Source organism: Myodes glareolus, chromosome 8 (assembly GCF_982192425.1).
Source record: "Myodes glareolus chromosome 8, mMyoGla1.1, whole genome shotgun sequence".
In the NCBI taxonomy this organism is placed as follows: Eukaryota; Metazoa; Chordata; class Mammalia; order Rodentia; family Cricetidae; genus Myodes; species Myodes glareolus.
In genome coordinates, this window is record NC_142033.1 from 1,317,649 (window position 1) to 1,340,855 (window position 23,207).

The window sequence follows — 23,207 nt, forward strand, 5'->3', positions numbered from 1 at the left end:
CAATTACAGAAATGCAAATTAAAACTACATTGAGATTTCATCTTACATCAGTCAGAATGGCCAAGTTCACTAAAACTGATAGCTCATGCTGGCTAGCATGTGGGGTAAGAAAAGGAGTTATTCATTGCCAGTGGGCAATATAAACTAGTACAGCCACTATACAGATCAGTTTGGCAGTTCCTTGGAAGCTGGGAATAATAGGTCTACCACCAAATCCAGCCATACCAATCCAGGGCATATACCCAAGGAACTCTGCATCCTACTACCAGAATACTTATTCATTCATATTTTTTGCTGCTCTGTTCATAAACTGTAAATGGCCTAGATGTCCATCAGTCAGTGAAAGGATGGTACATTTACACAATGTGGTACATTTACACAGTGGAATATTGTTCAGCTAGTGAAAGTTAGCTGGGCGTGGTGACACATGCCTTTAATCCCAGCACTCAGGACGCAGAGGCGGATCTCTGGTATTATGAAACTTGCAGGTAAATGGATAGAGATAGAAAAAAAATCATCCCAATGAGATAACACAGACCCCCCCCCCCCAAAATATTGTATATCCTCTCTTATATGTAGCTTTTAGCCTTTAAGACTTAAACAGTGTGCTACAATCCGTATAACAACAGAGTTGGCTATCTTGTAAAGGAAAACTAGAATATATAATTCTAGAGGGCAGGGGAGACTGGAATGGGAGGACTAAATGGGGAGAGGAATGGAAGAATAGTAGGGAAGGGAATACAGTGAGGAACAGCTAACACTAAAGGTCATTTGAGGGCTCAAATGGAAACCTATTTATTCAGTTTTAAGTAGAATCTTCCTAAAATAGATACATAAATGAAAGAAATATAAATAACAGGGAGACAACGCCTCAACTAGACATCTTTTGCCACCAAGTGAAACCTTCAGTGTTAGGAATGAGTTAAATCTAGTTGAGTCATTCACCAAAGGGGACCCATGGAAACCCCAAACATCTCAGGCTATTGCCATGGATAGTAGTTGCCCTCCACAAATTGATGGTAAGGCCCTATTTCTGAAGACAACACCTATGCATCTCATTGAACATGGAAAAGCCTTCAACCCTACTGACCAGTGTTCATACAACTGAAAGGTATTCTGCATGCCACTCCAGAAGAAAAGGGAACCATCAACCCAGCTACTAACCCTGTAATCTAAAATGCTGAGGTGTTGGCAAGATATGCTTCTGCAATCACGGCTCATGTTGTGGGAGTAACCAACCCCCATCTGATTGGATTTAAGGCTCACTACACAAGCTGGAACCCACGCCTGATATTGCTCAGGTGACCAAGAATCCAAGTGGAACTAGATAGGCCATGGACTTAGGTAAAAACCAAATACTGCTGGTTTTGCTAAATTAACAGATCAATAAAATGACTCCTAAAGACATCTGATATACCCACTGATTAGTGTCTCATTCATCCATTATAAGAGAAGGTTCTTCATGCAGTAAATGGGAACACAAAGATCAGGGGTTTTTTTAAATTATTATTCTTTGTTTTATTTCTTAATATGTATATGTTTCTTGTGTGACTTAGGGGAGAGTGTGGGTGTTTTTCCTTTTGTTTGCCTGGTTTTTTTTTCTAATATGAAAGAAAGAAAGAAAGAAAGAGAGAGAGAGAGAGAGAGAGAGAGAGAGAGAGAGAGAGAAAGAAAGAAAGAAAGAAAGAAAGAAAGAAAGAAAGAAAGAGAAAGAAAGAAATGGCATAGAGTTTAGTAGGTGGGGAGATGGGTAGGATCTGGGAGGAATTTGGAAGAAAGAAAAAGTATGATCAGGATGTATTTTAAGAAGAAATATTCAAATTTAAAGGTTTATTTTAAGGGGCTTATGGGACATTCTCTAGTCTATGAATAAAAAACTTTCAGAATATGAAGAAGAAAATTTTCTCAGACAAAACCTATTTACTGATAGATTTGCACTGGGAAACTTTAGAAGTTGTAAGGCAGAAGCAATATACCATACAGAAATTAATGAGATAAATATATAATTTCTTTAAAAAGATTACCTAATTGAAAAACATGCATAGTTACTTTTCAGAATATAACCCACAGTATTAGATTCACATGTAACATTTTAAAATTAGATTCCTGAGTTATACCTGCTGAGTCACAACTTACAGATTCTATTACAGTACATAAAAATATGCCACTGTGACTGGTTTAGTAAATACTAAGCAGCCAATAGCTAGGCAGGAGGTGTGGCTGAAATTCTGGACAGAGAAAGCTCTAGGAAGAATGGCAGAGTTGCCAGCAAGACACAGGGGAAGAAGACATACAGGAAGGAAGGTAAAAGTCACAAGACACATGGTAACATGTAGATGAATAAAAGTGGGTTAAATTAAGTCAAAAGAGCTAGTGGAACAACATGGAAACTTATTATTGACTATAAAAGGTCAGTCTATATCATAAGGTTGTCCCACTTTCTCTGTAACTTTGGAGCCTGTCCTGGAACTAGCTCTCATAGACCAGGCTGGCCTTGAAATCACAGAGGTTCACCTGCCTCTGCCTCCTGGGTGCTAGGACTAAAGATATGTGCCACCACTGTCCTGGCTTCGTGTTGTTCTTTTGTGAGCTGGAGGCCCAAAGAAATATCAGTCTACAGCTAGAAGCCCAGAAATCTACACGTTCACAGCTTTCCTAGGTGGGGTTGAAATTTGAAACTCTCTATTCCCACTCCTTCTTCCAATCACAATCTAAGATCAATAAACGTGTACTATTTTACATTAACACATTTTATCAGTTTTATCAAATTTGAGAACTTTTAGCTACTAGGTAGTATTTTCCTACTTTCAATATAAATTAAACATACATTTTCATTATGTTTTTAAGAGATATGGTACCATTTTCCAAAGCCCTACAAATCTAGACTTCAACATTGACAAACCCCATAGCAATACTGTTTTTCTACTTCAAAGTTTAGCACTTACACCCGGATAAATCCAAACTTACTTCATTTTCCAGTTTGCTAGCATTTGAAGCTTTCTCTAGTAGTTCCTCTTGAATTAGCTGAAATTGCCTAGTTCTGTGTGCCATGTCAACCTTCAAATCTGAATTCTCAGCTTCTACTTGTATTAGTTTAGCACGCAGTTCCTCTATTCCCGTAGCAAGTCTTTCTTTTTCTCTTTCATACTGTTTGTTCATAGTATGCTGATTTCTCTCCTTCACATTTTCTGAAATTTAACACAAAAGAAAAATTGCTCTAAATAAAAGTTCTAAGAGTCAAAAATTGACTTAATTAGTTGAAAGATTTAATAATAAAGATTATTTTCTTATTTAAATAATTAAAGAATATGCAACTTAGTAGCTGTAATACAGCACATAAAATGACTTGTAAGGACAAAAACTCAATTGATGTACAAAAGGCCTTCAACAAAGTTCAATATTCTATCACAATAAAACAACCTGAGCTGGGCAGTGGTGGCACACACCTTTAATCCCAGCACTCAGGAGGAGAGGCAGATGAACCCCTGTGAGTTCGAGACCAGACTGGTCTACAAAAGCTAGTTCCGTGACAGGCCCCAAAGCTACAGAGAAACCCTGTCTCAAAAAACCAATAAAAAAAATACCTGAAGAAACTAGGCATAGAAGGAATATAAGTCAGCATAATAAAAGCTTTATACAACAAAACCTTTGGCCAACATTATACTAAATGGGAGAAAACAAAGAATATTTCCTTCAAAACCTTGAACAAGACAAGGAGGTTCACTGTCTTGTCTCTTATTTAAAACAGTACTTAAAGTCTTAGCTAGAGCAATAATATAAGAAAAAAGGGAGGGGAAGGTCCCAATTTGGAGACAATATGACCTAATATTTAAAGTAACTAGAAACAACCTAAGGTGGCAAAAGACTGTTGTCTAATAATCTTTTTGTACACTGTAAAGAAGTATCTTTGCTAAGGCATCTTTTGATTGGTTTAATAAAGAGTTAAATGGACAATAGGTAGGCAAGAAGAGGTTTAGCAGGACTTCTGGGCAGAAAGAGAGAAGGAAGAGATGAACCTAGGTGCAGGAGAGACACCAGAGGACATGGAGAGGAAACAGAAGATACAAGATGGAAGAAAGGTAATGCCACAGAATAGAATGCAGATTAATATAAATGGGTTAATTTAAGTTATAAGAGCTAGGTAGGAACAAGTCTAAGCTATAGTGCAAACATTCATAATTATTAAGAAGTCTCTGAGTCATTATTTGGGAGTTGACTGATGAGACAGAAAAAGTCTTGCTACAAAAGACCTCTACAATAAAAAAAAAATTAAGAGAAAGTAGAAAAAACTAAAGACAACAATATTAGTTGGAAAGATCTCCTATGTTCACAGATTGGCAGAATTAATTGTGAAAATGATCATAGAACACAAAACAAACTAGAGATCTAATTTGATAAATACCCATCAAAATTCCAATGATATTTTCACAGAAATGAAAAAAACTATTCCTTTTTTTTTTAAAAAAAAAAAAAAGAAAAAAAAACATATCAATCCCAGTTCCCCCTCCCTCCTCTCCTCCAACTCCCCCAACTTTGCCCCCACTCTACACCACCCCCATCTGCTCCTCAGAGAGGGTAAGGACTCCCTTGGGAAGATAACTAAGTCTGTTTCATGACCTAGTTGAGGCAGGACCAAGGCTCCCCCACAACCCCCACTCCCAGCACCTAGGCTGAGCAAGGTATCTCTCCATAGAGAATGGGCTCAACAAAGTCAGTTCATGCGTTAGGGTTAGATCCTGGTCCCACTGGCAGTAGACCCACATACTTCCCATGCCACATGATTGTCACCTGCATTCAGGGGGTGGGCCTAGTTCTTTCCTATGCAGGTTCCCCAGTTGTCAGTCCAGAGTCAGTGACCTCCTACTATTTCGGGATCAGCTAATTCTGCGGTGGGTTTCCCAATTATGGTCTTAACCCCTTTGATCACTGATGTGGGATTTCCCTCTGTATGCTGTGATTACCATTAATGAATAAAGAACCACTTTGAGCCTATAGCAGAGCAGGGCAGAGCAGAGCAGAGCTAGGTGTAGAGGACTGGACTGAATGCTGGGAGAAAGAAGGGCGGAGTCAGAGAGAAGCCAAGGAGTTGCTGCTGGAAACAGAAGTACTGAAATTTTGCTAGTAGGCCACGACCTTGTAGTGATGCACAGATTAATGGAGATGGGTTAAACTAAGATATAGGAGTTAACAAATAAAAACCTAAGCTAATGGGCCAAGCACTGATTTTAAATAATAATTCTGTGTGATTATTTTGGTTCTGGGCAGCAGGGACGAACAAGCGACCCCCTCGCCCCCCACTACAGTTCATATTATTATTCCTCTTTCAATTGTGCTCTGGGAGCTTGGCCCAGTGGTCAGTTGTAGATCTCTGCATTTGCTTCTGTCTGTTTCTAGATGAGGGTGCTAGCTTCTCTGGGGTTATGGACTATAGGCTGGTCATCCTTTATTTTATGTATGATATCCACTTACGAGTGAGTACATATTTCATTTGTCTTTCTGGGTTTGGGTTACGCCACTCAGGATAATTTTTCTAGTTCCATTCATTTGCCTACAAATTTCAGAATGTCATTGTTTTTTACCACTGAGTAGTACACCATTATGTAAATGTACCTTTTCTTTATCCTATTCTTCAGTTGAGAGGCATAAAGTTGTTTCCAGCTTCTGGTTATTATAAATATTGCTGCTATGAACATAGTTGAACAAATGTCTTTGTAGTACAAGTGTACATCCACTGAGTATATGCCCAATAAGGATATTGCTGGGTCTTGAGGTAGACTGATTCCAATTCTCTGAGAAACTGCTATACTGATATCCAAACTGGCTGTATAAGTTTGCATTCCAACTAGCAATAGAGAAGTGTTCCCCTGACTCCACATCCTCTTTGGTGTTTTTTATCTTAACCATTCTGATCAGGGTAGGATGGTATCTTAGAGTTGTTCTGATTTGCATTTCTCTGATAGCTAAGGATATTGAGCATTTCATTCAGTGTCTTTTGGCCACTTGAGATTTTTCTGTTGAGAATTCTGTTTACATCAGTACCCCATTTTAATTGGAATATTTGGTAGTTTGATGTCCAGTTTCTTGAATTCTTTGTATATTTTGGAGATCAGCCGTCTGTCAGACATAGAGTTGGTGAAAATTTTCCCATTCTGTAGGCAGTTGTTTTGTCTTGTTGACCGTGTCCTTTGCTTTACAGAAGGGTCTCAGTTACAGGCAGTCCCATTTATTAATTGTTGATTGAAGTATGCTACTGCTGTTATATTTAGGAAGTATTTTCAGGTGCCCATGTGTTCAAGAGTACTTCCCACATTCTCCTCTATGAGGATTAGTATGTCTGGATTTATGTTGAGGTCTTTGATCCATTTGGACTTGAGTTTTGTGCATAGTTATAAATATGGATCCATTTTCATTCTTCTACATGTCAACATCCAGTTATACCAGCACCATTTGTTGAAAATGTTTTCTTTTTTCCATTTTATATTTTTAGATTCTTTGTCAAAAATCAGGTGTTCATAGGTGTGTAGATTACTACCAGGGTCTTCAATTTCATTAGTACACCTGTCTGTTTTCATTACTGTGGCTCTATAATAGAGCCTGAAGGGATGGTGATGCTTCCAGATAGCCCTTGATTGTATAGGGTTGTTTTGGCTAACCTGGGTATTTCGTTTGTCCATATTAAATATGGTATTGTTCTTCAGAGATATATGAAGAATTGTGTTAGGGTTTTGATGGGTATTGCATTGAACTTGTAAATTGTCATTTTTACTATGTTAATCATATCTATCCATGAGCATGGGAGGTCTTTCCTTTTTTTTGATATCCTCTTCAATTTCATTCTTCAAAATCTTAAAGTTCTTGACATACAGGTCTTTCACTTGTTTGGTTACAGTTACCCCAAGATATTTTGTAGTGATACTTTACTTGTATTTTAATAAATAAAGCTTGTCTGAAGACCAGAGAGTAAAAAAGCCCCACTGGCCAGCCTTACAGACCAGGCAGTGGTGCCACACACCTTTAAATCCACTAGCCACACCAGTTTGTCGTAGAAACTGGGTGGTAGTGGTGAATCCCTTTAATCCAAGCACTAGAGAAGAACAGATGACAGAAGACAAGTCTCAGACATAGTCTCATTCTGAAATTCCTGGAGGCAGGATCGCCATTTCAGACTGAGGTAGAGGTATGAGCCAGTGGCTGGCTGTTTTGCGTTTCTGACCTTAAGGCTGAACCCCAATATCTGTCTCTGGGTTTTTATTAATTGTGCTACAGATAATGTCTGTCTTTGAGGTTGAAGTGTGTTTCTAGTATGCAGCAGAAGGATGGATTCTGTTTTCATATCTAATCTGTTAGCCTGTGTCTTTTTATAGGTGAATTGAGTCCATTCATATCAAGAGATATTAATGACCAGTGGTTGCTAATTCCTGTTATTTTGCTCAGGCCACAGCCTTGTGAGAATTCTGCTCTGATAGACACGAGCAGCAAGGAGAGAAGGTTAGGTCGTTGCTAGTCAGCCTTTCTGAGTTCTCAGGTTCCCCCCACCAGCCTATGAATCTTGAATCTTATTCACAATTAGAATGATTGAGATTTAGTTAAAGTGACATTTATTGGCAGAAACAAAGCCAGTGCCTGTGGCAGCAGAATTCTTATCAGGTGCAGCCTGAGCAGCCAGGCCGCTGCCAGAGAAGCAGGCTAGTGACTGCAGAGTTGCAACTGCTGACTGAGATAGCAGTAGATTAAGGCACAGTCACTGTGTCAAAGTAAAAATAACACACCTGCCTCTACCTCCCAAGTGCTGGGATTAAAGATGTGTGCCTCCATGATTGGCAACCTGACTATATATTTGAAACAGGTACATGTTATTGAATAAATTTTTTTCAGCAATATATTTTTTAAATAATGCATAGTCTAACAATTATATAACAATTTTTGCTGTCTTTTCAAACCATAACAGGAGACTGTGTTTTTTAAAAAAATATTTATTTATTATGTATACAATATACTGTATGTGTATCCCTGCATGCCAGAAGAGGGTATCAGACCCCATTACAGATGGTTCATGAGCCACCATGTGGTTGCTGGGAATTGAACTCAGGACCTTTGGAAGAGCAGGCATGCTCTTAACCTCTGAGACATCTCTCCAGCCCCCTGTTTTTTTTTAATGCTATCAATAATCTGTTCCTTTAGGATACTATCAGCAAAAACTAATTGTTATTTATTAAAGTAATTCAATATAAAATACTCACCAAATTGACTACCACCTAGTTTAACAGGCTCTGTTTCTAAAGTATTTACTTTGCTACCTTCTTGAAAATCATCACAAGAAGCAGGCTTCTGAGACAACTGATTCACAGTTAGGTTTGCATGAAGCTTTTGAATTTGAGCCTCTTTTACTGCAAGCTTAATCCTAGAACAAAAGGAAAGAAACCAGAAATGACTAAGATTCTATTTTTAAAGTAGCATTTTTCACCATTAAAACTGCAAATACTGGGTCAACAAGATGATTCCGGGGGCAAAGTGCTTGCCTCAGAAGCTTGAGGACCTGCGTTTGGGCCCTGGATCCTACAGTAAGAGAGAATGACTCCTGAAGTGGGGTTGTAACTCTATATAACTGCTAGGGTGAGTGCGTGTGTGTTTGCACGCGCACATGTGTGCGTGTGTGCGTGTGTGTGTGTGTAATAAAATAATGAAATGAGTAAAAACTTTAAAAATCTGATAACAGTCAACTCTTATGCAAGACACACAAATTCTTCGTTTGGTATTTTTGTTTTTCTTTTTTGAAACAGGATCTCTCCATATAGCTCTGGATGTCCTGAAAATCACTATGTAGACCAGACTTGCCTTAAACTTAGAAATCCACCAGCTTCTGCCTCGTTTTTTTTATTATTTATTTAATTTTATTTGCATTGGTGTTTTGCCTGCCTGATGTCTTCATGAGGGTGTCAGATCTTAGAGTTACAGACAGCTGTGAGCTGCCATGTGGGTGCTGGGAACTGAACCCAGGTCTTCTGGAAGAGCAATCAGTGCTCTTAACCACTAAGCCATCTCTCCAGTCCCAGCTTCTGCCTCCTAAGTGTTGGAATCAAAAGTATGCACACAGCTAGTTAGGAAATGGATTTTTTCTAAAAGATTTGTTTATTTATTATGTACACAGTATTCTCAGGATTCTGTCTGCATGTATGCCTGCAGGCCAGAAGAGGGCACCAGATCTCATTATAGATGGTTGTGAGCCACCATGTGGTTGCTGGGAATTGAACTCAGGACCTTTGGAAGAGCAGGCAGTGCTCTTAACCACTGAGCCATCTCTCCAGCCCCAGGAAATGGATTTTTCTAACAAACCACTATTTGGACAGGAAACTGCTTCAGCCATTTTTTAAACATGATTTTAAAAAAAAATTGAAAATATAAATACTCTACAACCTATAAGCTCTGTTAATAATGGAACAAACATTAAAAACTAGGTAACTATCAGAGAAGATGGATAAATTAATTGTGACACAGTTCTAGGAAAGATTACTACAACTATTTTTTAAACATAATTCTTTATTGAGTCTTTGGAATTCCTACAACTATTAAAGTAACCAAACAAATGTATCCTTTGACCAATTACTCTATCTCAATAAGGTTGGAAAAATTTTTAGATTTATTATATACATATATATGTATATATATGTATGTATGTATGTATATATATATATATATATACACACCTACATATAGGTTTTTAGAGATAGGGTTTCTCTGTGTAGCTTTGGAGCCTGTCCTGGAACTCGCTCTATAGACCAGGCTGGCCTCAAACTCACAGAGATACGCCTGTCTCTGCCTCCCAAGTGCTGGGATTACAGGGGTGTACGACCACCACCTGGTAAGATTTATTTCATTTTTAGTTATGTGTATATGTATTGTTATAGGATAAAGTATGTAAACATGAATGCAGGTGCTGGCAGAGTCAGAGGTACTGGATATCCTAGAGCTGGAATTTCAAGTTGTTGTTAGCAGCCTGACAGCAATCCCGGGACGCTAACCTTCTCTGCAACAGCGGTACATGCTCTCACTCACTAAGCGGGCTCTCTCTAGCCCTAACGAATAGATTTTTTTAAATGTTGCTAAGCAAATATAAACATTAGTATACATATTTATGACTATGCAAGAATATAAACATTTACAATGTAGATAATATTAAGAATCAACTTTAACTTGGGAAGTCTACATTTTTATAAGATTCTCTGAAATTTCCTATGTTTTTTAAACTACTCAACTAACCATCTTAACTTCAAGACTAACAAAACATTCTATTTACTATAACTTTCAAAACTGAAAAGCATACCTCAATTCCGAAATCATCAATTTATTTGCCTCACAGCAGCCAAGGCAATTGTCCTCCTTGTTAGAAAAAGTATTCATCTGCTGCTTAGAAAGAGATGACTTAAAGCCAACTATTTCTCTTTTTAACTGCAAGTATAAAAACAAATGTTTATAAACTTATGTATAAGATACAGCTGTTTTCTTAGAATTCTCAGGTTAAAAAACTGAATTTCATGGAAATAATCTGGCATCTATCAGTAGATTGTATAGGCATGTTTGAGTTGTGCAAATCAATATGAATACATTTCAAAACATAATACTTAATTAAAATGAATTACAGTATTTAAATACATTTTTAAAAAACTCATGAAGCAAAGTCTTTCTAGATGCATGTAGATATGTAGCAATACTTGAAATATAGGTAGAAAAGATATACAAGAATTTCAAAATAATACAGGACTTTAAAACGTAGTCATTGTGACAAAAAGCAAAGCCTCAATGACTAAAAGCTTCAAGCTATAACCAAATCACGTTTTCTAGAAATGAAAAAAATTCCATATTTCCAAGTCAGACTTAGCATTTTATAAAACAAAGAACTAAACATATATTATAGCCACCTTTAGAATCATGTGAAATCACACTTGACATTGAGTACAAACACAAATTTCAATTTAAAATGAGTATATTAAAATAAGCATATCTGCATATTATGTTTCACTCTTAAAAGGCAACAAATTGTAAACTAACATCTTGGTAAATACCGCCTAAGCAGATAAAGCAAAGGCAAGGAGCTTAGAACCTGTTCCTGCTAATTGCTCATTAGGTTAGTATTTCTCTGCAACCACATTTTTGAACAGTGAAATGATATTACCAAATCTGATGATTTCCAAGTTACTTCAGCCTCACAGTCTTATGACTGACGACACTTTAATACTGGGGAGAAAGTGGCATGCAGTCTATATCCACTCTTAAGTAAAACAAACTGTGACACACTTACGTAATTTCCTCATTCTTACCTTTATTTCATACCTATCAATGTCAAATTTCTGGCCTTTCTAATCTCATTGGCATACATGAATATTTTTAATTCCATGTTAGTCTAATAAGTATATGTAAAGTTGCTGAACATTAGCCATCAGAAAAATAAAAAGTAAAACCATAGTGAAACACTAGTTCTCACAGACTAAGAAGGATATAGAGAGACACAACAAATGTCAACAAAAATGAAGAGAAACAATCAGTACTAGAAGAGTTCTAACTGTGTAGGAATTTTAGGAAACATTTTGATATGAATTTCCCAGAAATTTTACTCTTAGTTATCTATCCAAAAACAAAAACAAAAAAAACCTGAAACATGTCATCAAAAACACTTCTATGCCAATACTCACATAAGCACTATTAATTCTGACTAAAAGCAGAAATAGCCCAAATGGTCACCAACTGGTACTTAAATAAGATATAGTATATAGATTCAACTGAATACTTTCTGTGGTGGTTTGAAAGAAAATGATCACAAAGGAGCAGCACTTCTTTGTTGCCTGCATATCAACAGGTAGCAGATCTTTCTCCAGCAATGCCACGTCACCATGCTCCCCACCATGATAATGGACTAAAGCTTGAAAATTTTAAGAACCTACTTCAAATAAACGTTTTTCTTTATAAGAGTTCCCATGCTCATAGTGTCTATTCACAGCAATAGGAACCCTAACTAAGACACTATTCAACACAAAAAAAGAAATGAAATACTAATATCTCAATGTGAATGACCCTCAATATATGAAAAATACAGAAAAAATAACATGCTGTTATAATTCTACTCATATGAAATGTCAAGAATCAACAAAACTATAGTTGGTTTCCTGAAGCAGGTGTACTAATTGTAATTGTACTTAATAGCATACCTTAAAGGAATGAATTTTCAATATATAAATAATACTTCAACAAAAATCTTTTAAAATTCTGTGCAGTTCTTCTATACGGCATCTCAGAGACTAAGACATGGTAAAAGAGTAGAAAGGTAAGTGTGAGGGGAACAACTGGCTGAACAGACAAGGAGAACGTAAGCCAGTAGAGCAGCCACAAATGATGCTCTGTACCACAGCGGCTTCCTTTTCCACAGCAGTCAAGTGAACTGCATTTCTCTTCACACACACTTACCGGCATCTGGGACATCAGTTTTTCTAAGCTCCTCAGCTCCAACCTTGAACTATCTATTTCCTGCTGACACAAATCCAATCGTTCATTCTGTGCTGCAACACGAACCTTCAATTCCCGGTTTTCATTTATTAAAGAAAATTTTTCTCGCAATACCTCATCTTTGTCTTCTAACTCACTCTCTAGCTTCAGGATACTTTGCCTAGATTCAGTTAACTGTGACATGACTTCTGAATTTTTCATTGTCATAATTCTTAATTTTTCTTTTCCACTGTTATACTCTTCTTTTAACTGCCTATAAAGAAAACAACATTAAACTGAAAATAAAATGAACATACATTTTCAATAGTCACATACATGCTCTCACTTTAAAGCAAGGGCACAACAAGAAAAAAAAGGGAAAAGTAGAGGCCAATATTCTATATGAAAATAGCAAATATTCTCAACAAAATGCCATACACTGAACACAACCCGATGCTGAAGATTCGTCACATCTATCCCAAGGGTACAAGGACGGTAGGCCAGGCACGGTTGCTCACATGTATTACAAGTACTTAAGAGGTGAAGGTAAAAGAACTGTTGCAAGTTTGGGGCCAGCTTGTGCTATACTGTGCATGCAGACCAGCCTAGGCTACAGTGTGTAAATCTATCTTTTGAACTAAAGAAAAGAGAAACAGATGCTTACAGAACTGAGGATAGCAGGGAACTGTTGGGAGCTGTGTTGTGAATGTAAGAATGCCTTGTTATAGTTAAACCTTCTTAAAGCTGGAGATACATTCTTCCCATAAGAGGAGAAACTGAGGTACCAGGGCACTTTCCTAACTGCCACACATGCATACTAACAAAACGCTATGTACTCAAAGGATCTGATATCATTATACTATTTACATTACTGTTTGGACACCCGCCCCTCTCATCTTTGTAGACTTTCAACAGAATTGAAGGAAGATCAGGTTAACCATGATCTGGGAAGCAGGGGAAACACCAACATACCCCCCTGAGAATGCCATTCCCCTCACAAATATTTGTAAATATCTAAACATAAAAGCAGGGGCTGTTGTCCTACTCCCTCAGCACAACCCACTCCCATCTCTCTTTGCCGTGTATGTTTTACTTTGCTTTTCTAAGTAAACTTCTGATTAAATTGTATGTCTTTTGGCTGAATTTCTTGAGGACAGATTACAAAGAAAAATATTTATGCTGGGCACGGTGGTGCATACCTTTAATCCCCACACTCAGGAAGCAGAAGCAGGCAGATCTAAGAATAGACTGATCTACAAAGTGAGTTTCAGTAAAATAATCAGGGTTACACAGAGAGAGACCCCGTGTTGAAAAACAAAAAAACAAAACGACAACAAAGACAGTCTGAAAAAACAAACCAAACTCAAAAAAAAATAATTAGGATAAGTAATTAAAACCAGGCAGAAATACCTGGGTGTGGTGAAGCATGCCTTTAATCCCAGTACTCGTGTGGCAGAGGCTGGCAGACCTCTGTGAGGTTGAGGTCAGCCTGCTCTACAAAGAAAGTTCTAAGACAGCCAGGCCTATTACACAAAGAAACCTTATCTTGAAAAACCAGAAAGAAAGAGAGAGAGAGAGAGGAGAGGTAAAAATTAATACAATGGAAACAAATAAATACAAGAAATCAAAGAGTTGGTTCTTTGAAAGGATAAACAAAGGCTGGGGAAACAGCTTTGCAATTAAAAGTATTTGCTGCTCCTAATACAGGGAATGAAGTTCAGATCCCAGCAACCATGTCAGGTGGCTCACAACTGCAATAACTCCAGCTCCAGGGGATCTAATACCATCTCCTGATTTTTGTGGGCCACGACATGTACCTGTATTCACACTTAAAAGAATGTACACAAATAATGAAAATAATTTTTTAAAAGAAAAAGACGAAAAGACTGGAAAACTGTAAGACAAATTAACCAAAAGAAAGAGAAGATTCAAATTAATAAAATTAGAGATGATTAGTGGCTTTATTCCAGACATGCAGAGGTTTAATTTATGCAAATATAATAAGTCATACAAATGGACATAGAAACAGAAATCACATGATCATCTCAATAGATACGGAAAACATCTCTGACAAAATCCACATCTCTACATACTAAAATTTCTGGAGAAAACGGGTATAGAGAAACACTGCTCAACACAATAAAGGCTAAATATTACAAACTCATAGCCAACATTATATGAAACAGAAAAAACACAAAGGTCTTCAAAATATCACCTGTTGCACATGAACCATCCACTGCAATCGTGGATTCACAACATGTGCTCTGCCTACACTACACGTGTGTAAGACTGGATCTGTATACCACTGGGGAGAATATCAAGTTCCATCAGATAGTCTCACACATGGACAGAGATAGCCCTGCTTAAACTCAGTTGTACACAACACAAGAAGACATGAACTTGGGAGTGATACTGAAAGAAGTAGGAGGGGGAGGTGAGATTGGAGGAAGAGAGTAATCAGAATATATTATGTATATACACACACATATTAAATTGTCAAAAAACAAAATTTAATAAAAATAGAAGTCTAATTACTAGACGAGGGACAGAGGTCAGTAGTAGATTACTTGCATGACATCTGCAAGGTCATGGAGTTGATCTCCAGTACTAGCATATGGGGAAGCATCAGGAAACAAAAGAAATGTCTAAGTATAAAAATTACTTTATAGGTACTGGAGATATAGCTCAATGGTATTGTTGTTCTTATAAAAAACCCAAGTTCAGTTCTCAGTACCAATATTAGGTGGTTCACAACCATATGTAACTCTAGCTACAGAAATTCAATGCCCTCTTCTAACCTCCGATATCATATTGACAAACACAACACCACCCCAACCTGGATACAGTCACAAATATATCCACAATTTAAAATACAGACAAAATCTTTTTAAAAGTTATTTTATAAAATGTAAGACAAAAATTTTAGTGATCAAATATTTTATCGGAGAATAATTAGCAGCATCCCATGTCTAGAATCATACATTTTAATTGATAACATCAGATTCTAGGACTATTCGAGTAATTTTATCTCATCTACCAAGGCAAAATACAAAATACTTAAAATACCCAATTTAAGAAAAATGTGTTGCAATTATACAATTACAAAAAAATTATTTTAATTGCTCTCTCTACCTTAATAGTCTAAGGTTATGAAAATGGATATTAACTTGGTGATGTGGGATTCCCCTTTGTATGCTGTGAATACATTGGTTAGTTAATAAAGAAAACTGGGTTGACCTGATAGGGCAAAAGAATAGAGGTAGTCAGAGAAAACTAAACTGAATGCTTGGAGAAAGAAGGGCAGTGGGGGGGGGAGGACTGGAGAGATGGCTCAGAGGTTAAGAGCATCGCCTGCTCTTCCAAAGGTCCTGAGTTCAATTCCCAGCAACCACATGGTTACTCACAACCATCTGTAATGAGGTCTGGTGCCCTCTTCTGGCCTGCAGACATACAATACATAATGAATGAATAAATAAACAAACAAACAAATATTTTTTAAAAAGGAAAGAAGGGTGGAGTCAGAGAGAAGCCATGTAGCCCTGCCAAGAAAGATGCTGGAACTTTAGCAGGTAAGTCACAGCCACATGGCGATACACAGATTAATAGAAATGGGGTAAATTAATATGTAAAAGTTAGTCAACAAGAAGCTACTAATGTGTGTGAGGGAGGGAGAGAAAAGCCACAGCACTCACATACAGGCTGGAAGACATCTATGAAGAGTTGGATCTCTCCTTCCACATTCATGTGGGTGCCAGCAATCAAATTCACATCAGCTGACTTATGCAGCAAGTGCCTTTACCATACCAAGCCATTACCTAATCTACCTTCTTGACTATGGAAAAATAGTGGCTACTCTCTGAGCCTCTGTTTTTTCTTTTATATAAAAAAGAAAGAAAATTACACTCGATAATTTTCTTCCTATTGAAAGATCTTTAGTAGCTAGCTGATGTGATTACACTCCAAGAGCATTTTCTGTATTGATCTTTATTATTCTACATTTACAATGTGTTAGAATTAACATATCTTATTATATTTAAAATGATGGGTTTATAAAGTAATTTAGTAAAAAAAAATGTAGTACAGATCTAAATAGCGAAATCTCAATAGAGAAATGTAAAATGGCTGAAAGACACTTAAGGAAATGCTCAACATCCTCAGTCATCAGAGAAATGCAAATCAAAACAACTCTGAGATTCCATCTTATACCTGTAAGAATGGCCAAGATCAAAACCACTGATGACAACTTATGCTAAAAAGGATTAGGGTAAGGAAACATTCCTCCATTGCTAGTGAGAGTGCAAACTGGTACAGCCACTTTGGATGTCAGTGTGGCAATTTCTCAGGAAATTAGTAAACAACTTTCCTCAAGACCCAGCAATACCACTTTTGGATATATACAAAGGATGCTCAATAGTACCACAAGAACATGTGCTCAACTATGTTCATACCAGCATTATTTGTCACAACCTGAACCTGGAAACAACCTAAATGCCCCTCGACCAAAGAAAGGATAAGGAAAATGTGGTACATTTACACAATGGAGTACTACACAGCAGAAAAAAATCTTGAAATTTGTGAGCAAATGGATGGATCTAGAAAACTTTCCTATTGAGTAACCCAGACCCAGAAAGGCAAATATAATATGTTCTCATTCATATGTGGCTTTTAGATATAAAGTAAAGAAAACCAGCCTATACTTTACAACCCCAGAGAACCTAGACAACAATGAGAACCCTGAAAGAGAGGCATACATGAATATAATCTACATAGGAAGTAGGAAAAGACAAGATCTCCTGAGTAAATTGGGAGCATGAGAACCATAGGAGAGGGTAGAAGGGGAGGGGAGAGAAAGGGAGGGGCGCAGAGAAAAATATATAACTCAATAAAAACAATTTAAAAAATGATTGATTTATACCTAGAGAAATTTTAGTCATGAATCTTAGCCTTCTACATTACATTAAAAACTCTATATTTACAGTAAAAAAAATGCTTTCCCTTTATCCCATTTGCATATTAAATTTTTTCCATAATAATGTACCTGAATTTATCTTTCAAAATTTCAAGTTCACTTTTATACAGATTACACTTTTCTTGAAGCCTTTTGTTTTCTTTTTCACAGTTACTAAGATTTTTCTCTAATATTTCTTCTTCAGCTTGAACCTAAAACAAAAATTTGTTTTAAGTGAGTACACTAATCAAATAACAAGTTTCACTTTGTTTAAACTAGAACTGTGAGCAGTGATTCTGGAAGGAAACAGAACAGGATAAATATCTCATATACATTCCAGTCCCTGGTACTGCAATGAAAGGAAACGGCCTAACACAAAAGACAGAAAGAGGGTATCACTACTTATTCAGAAATCCTTAAGGGCCAGTAACAGATTGGCAAGAACAATGTCACCTGAAAGCAAAATGTAAGCAATTCAAATAGGGATTATTTATCCAAGTAATTAAACCTCGTTGCTCTTAGTTCAGGTGGTGGCACATGCAGATAGATCTCTGTGAATTCAAGGCCAGCCTTGTCTACAGAGCTAGTTCCAGGGCTATGCAAAGAAACCCTGTCTTGAAAAAAAAAAAAAGAACTGTCCTTCAGTACAAGTGTTTCAGAAACCTAATTTTAAAACACTCCTAATGAAATAAAAACCCAAGCGGCCAACAAGATAGCTCAGAGGGTAAGGATACTTGCTGTTTAGTAATGCAAGTCTGACAACCTAAGTTTGTTTCCTGGAACCCAAGTGCATTGGTTTACAGGAGAATGGCCCCAGAGGCTCATCTTTGAACACTGTCTGGGAAGGATGGGAAGGCATGGCCTTATTAGAAAAGGTGTGTCACTGGGAACAGGCACTGGAGTTTCAAAAGACCGAGGCCATTCCAATGTGTTCTCTGCCTTCCACTTTACCCGACTTTTACGCTGGACCATCTGGAATCATGGCCCCAAACGAAAGCTTTCTACTATAGATGGCCCTCCCTGGTCAGAGCAGCTGAAAAGAACTAAGGCACCAGGTAAAGGTGGAAAAGAAAAACAATTCAACAAAGTTGTTCTCTGACTGCCTCATGTACAGTGTTGTGCACACCAACAAACATATACACACACACACACACACACGATAACAAGTTACAATAGCACTCAGGTTGGAGCAAAAAGAGTGGAGGACTGAAATAACCTATTACATTCCCTGTGTTATCCTTTGTTATATTAATCCAACTACAGGATTTTGCTGAGCAAAATTACAAACTATTAACTCTAACTAAATTTTTAAAAATCAATTACATTTTCCTTTTTCATTCTTTCTCCTAAAAGTACTTTTCTGCCACATGTCACCTTACTAAATGTCCCTTCTAAGATATACATTCCCATGAGAACCCTCTCAAAGACATTTAAAAATCAAACGTTTTCTGATTAAGTCATACTTAAGTTTTCAACATATACTAAGTTATTAACATTGTGTCGTTTAATGGTGCTTACAGGCCAGCAAGATATTTCAGCTTGGCCTAATGACCTGATTTCACTTTTAGGACTCACGTAAGTAGAGAGAACTCAGTCCCACAAGTTGTCCTCTGATCTCCAAATGGGCAGTATGGCACACACACACAGACGCAGACACACACAGTCGCGAGACAGAGACAGATAATGCAAATGGTATTAACAACTTTCCTGAAAAGGAATGTCAAATGAACTCTTTCTCCTTTAGTACCCAATGACTGGCAACTTCTTGAACTCTTTCTCTTTGACTATCATGTCAGTATTAACTAGACTTACAAGACTCTAGCCATTCTTACTTTCTTTTACCAGTTGTTGAATTTTCATTATGCTTTTGTCTTTTTGCACATACCTTTGAAAACTTTGGTTACTTTCCCTCTCCTTACAGTTTTGTTATGAGAAGCACTCACTCCTAAATTTCTAAAATCCCTCCCATAACTCCCTAGGGACGCCATGTAAATCATCTTAGCAGCGTATTCAGCACACCAAAAATATGCAGTACAAAACCTTCAACTTTCTATGTAAAACTTTTTTTACTTTTTTTCCTCTGAGTACCCTAGGCTGCCCTGGAACTCACTCTGCCAGGTTGACCTCGAATTCAAAGAGATCCTGCCTCTGCCTCCCAAGTGCTGGGATTGAAGACATGTCACTATCACTCAGCTCAACTTTTTTTAAATTTTTTACACATCTACCATTTTTTTTTACATTTTTACAATTTACATTTATACATTTTCATCTATATTTTTCCATTAAAAAATAAAGCAAGGTCTTTAAAGAGACAGAGTATAATCATAGATTAAAAGAATAAAGATAAATAGTAAAAAGTAATAGAGTAAAAACAAGACACATAAAGATAAAATATACACAGAGAGTCTAGATTATGAATATTATTATGTGATGGAGGAAGGTCATATTTCTATTTGTTGCTTTCATTGGTTAATTAATAAAGAAAACTGCCTGGCCTGATAGATCAGAACATAGGCGGGGAAGACAGAACTGAATTCTAGGAGAAAGAAGCAGAGTCAGGCAGAGGCAGAGAGCCGCCGCCATAGAACCAGCCGCCAGGTCAGACATGCTGAATCTCTCCCAGTAAGCCACGACCTCGTGGTGACATATAGATTATTAGAAATGGGTTGAGAAATGTGAGAAATTAGAAATGTGAGAGCTAGCCAATAAGAGGCTACAGATAACGGGTCAGGCAGTGATTAAATGAATACAGTTTCCATGTAATTATTTCAGGTAAAGCTAGCCAGGAGCAGGGACACAGCCTGCTGTTCCTTTAACAGATTGGCGCCCAGCCTGGTAATGAACTCCATGTAAAACCTGAGAGGGCTTTAAAAAAAGGGGGGGGGGAGGGATGAGTTTAACACAGCTTTTTGCTGTTTGCTAGGACGTGCCGTAGAGAGATTTCCTGTTTCAGCAATAGCGGCAGAAAAAAGCTGCACCATTTTAAAATGCGGCTTCCTGGGCCCTGCCACCAGTGCAATCTCCAGCTATGGAGCATTTCTGGGTTCGGACGTTTGTGTGCCCACTTGAGGTTGGGAACAAAGTAGCTTGAGACCATGCCCATGGCTTGGCTCTTCCTGCCTGAGTAAGCAGTGGGATCAGGTCTACTAGAACATGGCAGTTTTGAAATACCAGTTTCTGGGTTGTGCCACCATCGCAATCTCTGACTCCTGCCGGAGACAGAGCTTTTGAATGGAACATTTGGGGTAAAGTGCTACGATCTGTTTGATGGCAACTAGACTTGCTCGGTGCCTAAAAGGGGATCATTATGTGCTGTGGCTCAGAGGCACAAGCGCCTCAGCCATGCTAGCAGTGCAATGTGCAAGGTTCAGAGGAACGAGCAGCTCCGCCATGTTGGGCTGGGCGGAGCAAGCAGGAAGTACCTGTTTTTGACCTAGGAAAGTCACAGCTTAGATTCTTAAGTGCTTGGTGATTTAAAACTGCAAAACAAAAATGCTCCTAGATAATAAAGAATTACAGATTCACAATAGGACAGATTCAGACATAAAAGACCTTTAAGTGGGTCACAGTGTTGGATGAGTGTACATAGACTTGGGAGAGAGAAGAAAAAGAATATAGAGAATAAAGTTAATACCTTAAAAAAAAGGGTAAAGTCTTTAAAGAGACAGAGTACAGATAGTTATAGATTAAAATAAAGAAAAATAAGCCACATAAAGATAGAAAATTCAGAGAGTCTGGATTATGTACATTGTGTTTTCTTTAAAATTTTTGACTGTGAAGGAGCTAAGTACAGAGAGACATTTCATTATATGGGCTGCCAAGCTAAACCAGAATGGATATAAGGGTATTATGACTTCAGAATTTGGATCTAAGGATATGATACTTTTGGAAAAGAGATTCTTCTTTTGTTTTCACAGAGGATGAGACCCTGTGGATTGCTTCTTTCCCAATATGGTATGACAGACCACGCCCTCCTGAAAGGTTGCTGTGAACACCCTCAAAAAATTACTTCACTCAACTGTCAACTGAGATGAACCTGGCACACAGGATACACCACAAAAGACCTGATTAACAGCGCCCCTATACAGCAGGAAGAAGTTTGGAGAGAAATAACTACATCCAAATTCCTAGATATTGTTTATAAATGTTCTTTTACATTTAAAGGGGGATATGATATAGGTATGAATAATTTGCATTGGTATAAATATTGGCTTATTGATACAAGTTTAAGGTCAATTTTGTTATATGTATCTGTATTTCTGATCTTGATTAAGGTATTGTGATTGTGTAGTTCATTTAAAAGTGTAATGTATAATTAGGAAATATAGGTTGTTAATGGATAATCATCAATATTAGTCAAGCTTGTAGTCATCTTAGTTGGATTTTCTGGATATATAGAGATATATTTCAGTTAGATAGGCGTTCTTCATATCTTTCAAAGACTACAGAATATGGCATTTGAAATGTTTTAATAACTTAGGGCTTTTCATGACAATGAGACACATCTGCTCCTGGCAACACCAAGCTACTTCAAGAGGAGGATGGGCATCGAAGAGGCTCCTTATGGAGTTGGTTATCCATTTGGGCAATAAACTGCTCTTGCCTGGACTGTTGTATAAACTGGACACAGAGAGCCCACAGGGAGAGGACTGCTGAACTTGCCTAAAGGTGAGATGGTCTTCCGGGGTTCCTAATTCATGAAAAAGTCTACGAGACATTCTGCAGGACACAGCAGATAGTGACTGAACTGCCTTTGAAATTTCCTGCTTCATGGAAATATCTGCTGGAAACTATGGGCCTGAAGGCTAAAGATGGATACCCCAACGGTACAAAAGAACTTTGGGTGACTGTCCAGGCAGCGAGATGTCTCTGTCATTTCTAGAGTTTGGAAGGTGCTTATTTCTTGTTTGCTTAGGTAATATTATATCCTTCTGGAGTCTTTGATGGAGTTGAAGAATGGATAGTTATAGTTTTCTTTAGTTATGATAAAGATAAAATAGATATAAATATTGTAACTATAATTCTTACCTGATAATTGTTTTGTTATATATAATTTTGTTAGGTTAAAGTTAAAGCCTTTCTTTTTTGTTTAAACAGAAAAAGGGGAAATGATGGAGGAAGGTCATCTGTCTATGTGTTACTTTCATTGGTTAATAAAGAAACTGCCTTGGCCCTTTGATAGGACAGAAAATTAGGTAGGCAGAGTAGACTGAACAGAATGCTGGGAAGAAGGGAAGTGAGGCAGATGCTATAGCTCTCCTCTCCAAGATGGACGCAGGTTAAGATCCTTCCTGGTAAGCCACCACCCCGTGGTGCTACACACATTAATAGAAATGGGTTAATCAAGATGTGAGAGTTAGCCAATAAGAGGCTGGAACTAATGGGCCAGGCAGTGTTTAAAAGAATATAATTTGTGTGTTGTTATTTCAGGTGTAAAGCTAGCCGTGCGCGAGCCAGGTGGGAATGCAGCCCACGGCTCCTTTCTACAATTGTGTTTTCTTTAAATTTTTTGACTGTAAAGGAGCTAAGTTCAGAGACACATTTCACTGTATGGGCTGCAAAATTAAAACAACATAAAAATATCTTGACTTCACAATTTGGGTCTAAGGATGTGTTGCTTTGGAAAAGAGGTTCTTCTTTTGTCTCCACAGAGGATGAGAACCTGCACATTCATTCCAGGCTAATATGGTTTGATGAATCACGAACCCCTGAAAGGCTGCTGTGAACATCCCTAAAAAATTACTTCACCCAACTGCTGACTGAGATGAACCTAACACACAGGATA

General features: G+C 37.5%; 1 protein-coding gene across 6 annotated transcripts in view; it reads right to left on the minus strand.

Annotated features, from left to right (window-relative positions):
• Window positions 1-23,207, minus strand: part of Ccdc18 (coiled-coil domain containing 18) — a 141,548-nt gene that overhangs the window by 92,048 nt on the left and 26,293 nt on the right. For 5 of the 6 annotated variants that reach the window (XM_048447047.3, XM_048447048.3, XM_048447054.3 and 2 more), the window contains 5 exons: window positions 17,513-17,634; window positions 12,457-12,748; window positions 10,322-10,446; window positions 8,241-8,401; window positions 2,968-3,188 (listed from right to left, as the gene is read on the minus strand). In XM_048447047.3, coding sequence (XP_048303004.3) covers window positions 2,968-3,188; window positions 8,241-8,401; window positions 10,322-10,446; window positions 12,457-12,748; window positions 17,513-17,634 — 921 coding nt within the window. The remainder of the gene's footprint in view (window positions 1-2,967; window positions 3,189-8,240; window positions 8,402-10,321; window positions 10,447-12,456; window positions 12,749-17,512; window positions 17,635-23,207) is intronic. The other variant, XM_048447053.3, reaches the window with a different exon arrangement.